At 59.7% G+C, this 5,387-nt stretch overlaps 1 protein-coding gene across 1 annotated transcript in view; it reads right to left on the bottom strand.

The window, feature by feature from the left end:
* The window catches only part of LIPE (lipase E, hormone sensitive type), a 9,261-nt gene extending 4,672 nt beyond the window's left edge, over nucleotides 1–4,589 (bottom strand). The window contains exons 1-5 of the mRNA XM_023742761.1: nucleotides 4,059–4,589; nucleotides 1,321–1,411; nucleotides 1,088–1,233; nucleotides 719–904; nucleotides 187–481 (exon numbers count right to left, since the gene is read on the bottom strand). Coding sequence (XP_023598529.1) covers nucleotides 187–481; nucleotides 719–904; nucleotides 1,088–1,233; nucleotides 1,321–1,411; nucleotides 4,059–4,574 — 1,234 coding nt within the window. The 5' untranslated portion in view covers nucleotides 4,575–4,589. The remainder of the gene's footprint in view (nucleotides 1–186; nucleotides 482–718; nucleotides 905–1,087; nucleotides 1,234–1,320; nucleotides 1,412–4,058) is intronic.
* Between the last annotated feature and the right edge of the window lie 798 nt (nucleotides 4,590–5,387).

The following is a 5,387-nucleotide window of genomic DNA, read 5'->3' on the forward strand; positions in this document are numbered from 1 at the left end:
GAGAGGGGAAGGCACAGGGGATGGAAGGTGAGGCTGGGGAGAGGGGAAGGCACAGGGGATGGAAGGTGAGGCTGGGGAGAGGGGAAGGCACAGGGTGCAGGACTGAGGTTCGAGGAAGTGGACGGTTCACCCCTGCAGGACTAGCGGTGGAGGCAGGGTGGGGGGCAGTGGGGGACTGGGGCTCACCAAGGAGGGCACAGTGCTTGATGGCCCAGCAGTAGGCATAGAAGCACTCCTCAAGTGCCCGGGGGAAAGGGGCCTCGGGGGCCAGAGAGTAGTCGATGGAGAGGATGGGGGCGCCCAGCTCCTGAGCCCAGCTCTTGAGGTAGGGCTCGTGGGACCTGGAGGTCTGGGCCACAAAGCCGCCACCGTGGATGTGCACCACCAGGGACCGTGAGCGGGGGGCCTGCTGGGGGCGGGGCCGCAGCTCCAGGCTCCGTGGGCCCTCTGACTTCACCAGGCTGTTGAGCTCTTCACTGTCCTGGGGGGTGAGGAGGGAGGAGGCAGTGAGACAGGTGGGCCTGGCCCTTACCCCTCTGCCAGGGGATATGCTCAGAGAGACAGGATGGGGCACAGGGAGCATGGGGGTGGGCAGGTGTGAGCAGTAAGGGGCAGGAGGGTATGAGGGGTGGGGAAGCAGGCAGGGCATGTGGGGCGGGTGTGGAGGGGCCGCCTGTGCCTCCTCGGCTCACGCCTGAACCTGAGGCTGGGACCCTACCTGCCCTTCTCTAAGGTCGTAGGAGATGAGCCGGGCGAGAACGGGCCCAGGACCCGTGTGAGCCAGTGGGGGCGAGACGGTGACGGTGAGCCTGGCGTCTGCAGCCAGTGGCATCTCAAAGGCCTTGGGAGGCAGGCTGAGGAGGCGGCTTACCCTCACGGCGGCTGATGCCATGTTGGCCAGAGACTGGTGGGAGGGATCAGAAGGGGCGCTGGGTGGGGGCTGCCTGGGGTGGGGTCCAGTCCCCAGCCTTTTCCCTCATGTGCTCTCCCTGGGCCCTGCAGAGAACTGCTGTGGCCACGGATGGGTCTCGGGACCTCAGTCTCGCCGTCTATAACATGTCAGGGTCTGACTGTGCCCCACACTCACCGAGAGCACCTCGATCTCGGTGATGTTCCAGAAGGCTTTCCAGAAGTGCACGTCCAGGTTCTGTGTGATCCGCTCAAACTCCGCCCCGCGCAGCTCTGGGTCGATGGCGAAGCGGCCGCCGGTGAAGAGGGAGCTGGCGGTCACTCCTGAGGGTTGGCAGGGGTGTCAGGGAACCCCGTGTGTCAGACTGCAGGGGCAGGAAGTGAGGCTAGGGCAGGGCCTGGAGGACTCACCGAGGCCTGTCTCGTTGCGCTTGTAGTGCTCCCCGAAGGACACCAGCCCAATAGAGATGGTCTGCAGGAAGGGCCGGATGGCGGGTGTGAACTGTGGAGAGACGCAGCTGCGTCACCACCCGTCCACCACCCTCCCAGAAGAGGGATGGGGCAGTAGTGAGGGGCGGAGACATGGGGGAGCCACGTTTATTCAGCATACACTTAGTGAACTCCTATTATGTGCCAGAAGCCCTGGTGGCATAGCAGTTAAGAGCTCAGCTGCCAACCAAACAAGCTGGCAGTTCGAATCCACCAGCCGCTCCTTGGAAACCCTATGGGGCAGTTCTACTGTGTCCGATAGGGTTGCTATGAGTCAGAATCGACTTGACTCAATGGCAACGGTGTTTTTTTTGGCATTGTGTGCCAAGCCCTGTTGTAGGTGCTTTCATGGAGTCGATGTTCTTGAAGGGAAGTCGGAGGATGAGCAAATAAAGACATGTAATACACACACGTCAAGTAATGATGAATGAAGAAGACAGCAGGTGGGGGGATACAGTGCCGGCTAGGGGCCCGGCTACTTAGACGGGTCTCCCAGGAGGGGACTTGAGGTGGTATCTGAATGAAGGGCTGGAAGGGTGGCCCCCGCTTGGTGAGGGTCATGAATGGCAAGAGGCTGGTGTGGCTGGAGCAGAGTGAGCAGGGAGGGGGCTCAAACTGGTCGGGGCGCTGGGCTGAGGAACTTGGGTTTCATTCTGAGTGTAGGGTGGAGCCACTGGAGGGCTGTGAGCTGAAGAGTGAGGTGATGGCAGAGAGCTGCTGAGAGTCAGAGAGGACAGAGATGGGGCAAGGCGGACAGTGGGCGCCAGGAACACAAAGGGGAGACAGAGACGGACAGACAGGGACAGAGACCTTGAGGCAGAAAGACAGCCAAATGGGGAGACCACCTGAGGCCCGGAGAGGGGGGCAGGTAGCTAGTAAGAGCTGGACTGATGGGGAAATCAAGGAGAGGGGGTAGACAGTCTAAGAAGGGGAGGGGTGGTTAAAAAAAGCTACAGGGAGACAATGTCACACAAAAAAAGCCACAAGAGGCTGAGGTGGGACAGTTAAGGAACCAGCCCAGGCAGGGGGCCAGCAGGGTCCTTTTCTTCATTTAGCACACACTGGCTGAGGTCCTACTCCTACTGTGTGTGAGGCACAGGGTGGGGAGCTGGCACCCAGCAGGGACTCAGCTGGTGGAGGCCTCTGCCCTCCTGGGGGCTGACATTTTAGAGGGGAGGTGGACAACATGGGAGTGGGGGACGCTGTCCTGCAACATGGCAGAGCAAGGCCCTCAGGGAGCAGTGCGACGCATGTCCCTGTCCCTGGCTGGGGCCCCAGTAGGCCAGAGAGTTGTAGAGGTACCAGGCCATTGTGGCTGGGATGCTGGTTTGGTGGCCCTGGGATCACTCCCAGGACCCCAAGGTCATGGCCAGATGCAGGGAGAAGCCTGCTGGCCCAGCTGTGCAGATAATGTTTGTGGGTTCAGCCTGGGTGAGGAGAGTTTCCTAGGAATGCCTGGGCTTGGTCGCTGAGGGCAGGCTGGCCCACAGGGAAGCACGGAGAGGTGGGGTGGGATGGGGGCACTGAGAGACTGCCAAGTTCATCTGTCACTGTGGTGGGGGCCCTGGGGAGAGGTGGAGGCCCAGAGAAGCTGCAGACTCCCAGCTCCAGATACTCCTGCTGGGGTTCCCTGAAGTGCTGTGGGCTGGCAGACCCAGCACTGACCCCAGACAGGGGCAAGTTGGGTCTCTCCTCTGAGCCTATGCTCCAAGGGCCCTCAATTCTCTGAGTCCTTGAACCACTTCCCACGCAGGTCTGAGGGCCTTCAGGCCTGGCCTCACTTTCAGTGCTGAGATGAACTGCATCTCTGACGGTGGTTTAGGGTGGGTGGAGGGTGGGAGAAAGCAGCTAGGGGTCAGGATGCCTGGCCCACGTCTTCCTCACTGTCACCAACTCTGACGGGCTTCTTGGCGACGTCTAATAATTCTCTCCTTGCCAGCCTGAAAATCCTGTGATTATACAGTATGAGAGGCAAGCCAGCCCAGGCAGATCTGGGTCCCAGTCCCCCAGCTGTGAGCCCCCTCCCCTTGAACCTCCTTGCCCTTCTCTACAAAGTGGGGCTAGCACCGTCCTTCCCTCTCAGGACTCCAGTAGGGATGACTGTAAGAGCACACCTTTGAGAACAACATTGACTACCCTCCTAGGGGTCTCAAACTCAAACGACTTCAGGGGCCAAGTAGGTAACATAAAAAAAGTGAGTGAATCTCCTAAGTGTATGACATATAAAGTCCATATAAAGTAGTGGGAATCATGAGTGAAAACAAAGTGATGTAAATTAAAAGTTTCTCACTGCAGTGAAACCTGTGAGAGCTGGGACTCAACGGGACTGGCTTGTTTTTCGGGGTCTCGCCAGTTTTCCACCTTTGACAGGATGCAGTCTTACCACTTTTCTGTCACTCTCTACTTAGTGGAAAATATTTTGCATTTTCCTTCTCTGACAGGTTTCCGCCTTACACAGGTTCTGGCTTTTGCAGGTTTTACTGTACAAGGTAGTTTCAGCCCAGAGGCCATGAGTTTGAGACCCCTGGTGCAGTTCGCTCTGAGCCCCAGCTTCCCCTTTCTGAACCTGCTGTTTTCTGATTCACCTCATCCTGACCACTGTGCTGTTTCACCAGGTTAGGGGCTGCCAGGTGCCTGCACCATGGGCTCAGAGGGCTCACCTGGAAGCCCAGGCAGCGGCCATAGAAGCAGCCCTTGTGCAGCGTGACATACTCGCGCAGGAAATCGGCTGTGAGACCCTCGTCACCCTCGAAGAAGAGTCTCCCGGGCTGGTTGGTGGTCAGCAGACGCTGGGCGTAGTAGGCCAGAGCACGGAGCTGGGTGAGGGCAGCCAGGTAGGCCTCCAGTTCAGCCAGGTTGTGGCCGGAGCGGAAGAAGATGCTGCGGCGATTGGAGGCCACGTAGCGTGATTTGTGTAGAAGGTGCACCAGGCAGCAGCGGGCTGTGTGCACAAGGCTACGATACCCGTTGGCAGGTGTCTCTGAGTCCAGGTCGAAGAGGTGTGCCACGCCCAGCAGGCGGCCCAGGACTGGCTCCAGCCCCAGTGCCTGCTCCCGCACACCTGCAAAGACGCCCAACAGCCTCCGTGCTGTCTCCCCAGGGCCCTGGCTGGAGAAGAAAGCCATGTTGTCCTCTGCCAGGGTCACCAGTGACTGTGTCATGGTATGCAGGTCCATGCCGTGTGTAAGCCGAGAGGCTGTGGGCAGGTAGAGAGGCCTGTTAGGCAGGGCTAGATCACCCCTTGCTCAACTGGAGCCCAGGAGTCCAGGAGCCTCCTTCTAAGGCCCAGGAGTCTGGGCCCCCAGCCCTCCTCCCTCAGACTCCGGAGTCTGGGCTTCCAGTCCCTCCTCCCTCAGACCCTAGATCCAGACCCCCAGCCCCCTCCTACCTTAGACCCAGGAGTCCAGGCCCCCAGCCCCTCCTCCCTCAGACCCAGGAGTCCTGGTCTCTAGCCCCTCCTCCTGCAGACCCTAGATCCAGACCCCCAGCCCCTCCTGCCTCAGACCCAGGAGTCCAGGCCCCCAACCCCTCCCCCCTCAGACCCAGGAGGTCACCCTCTTGTTTCCAGGACCTAGAAATATAGAGCCCCATCTCCTTCTTCCCCCAAGACCCATGAGTCCAGGTCCCAGTCCCCTTTTCCTTCCTCAGGAGTGAGAAGTTTGAGCCCTCAGCCCCTTTCTCCCTAAGAGCCAGGCCACTCCTGTTCAGGACCCAGGAGTTCCTGCCCTCTCCTGTTGGGATTTGCTGCCCCTGGCCTTCTCCCCTCTCTTGGACCTAGGAGTCCAGATATTCTCCTCAGCTCACAAGATCTGGTTCCCTAGCTCTGGCATCTCTCCTGTGACCCAGGAGTCTACCCACTGCTCTTCCTTCCGGGGACCCAGAATCCAGAAATCCTGACTCCTAGCTTCTGAGAAGTTTGGACCTGGCCCCCAGACGGTCTCCCTTCTCAGGACCCAGGAGTTCAGGCCCCCCATCCCATCTCCCTTTTC

Source organism: Trichechus manatus, unplaced genomic scaffold (assembly GCF_000243295.1).
Source record: "Trichechus manatus latirostris isolate Lorelei unplaced genomic scaffold, TriManLat1.0 scaffold00216, whole genome shotgun sequence".
Lineage (NCBI taxonomy): Eukaryota > Metazoa > Chordata > Mammalia > Sirenia > Trichechidae > Trichechus > Trichechus manatus.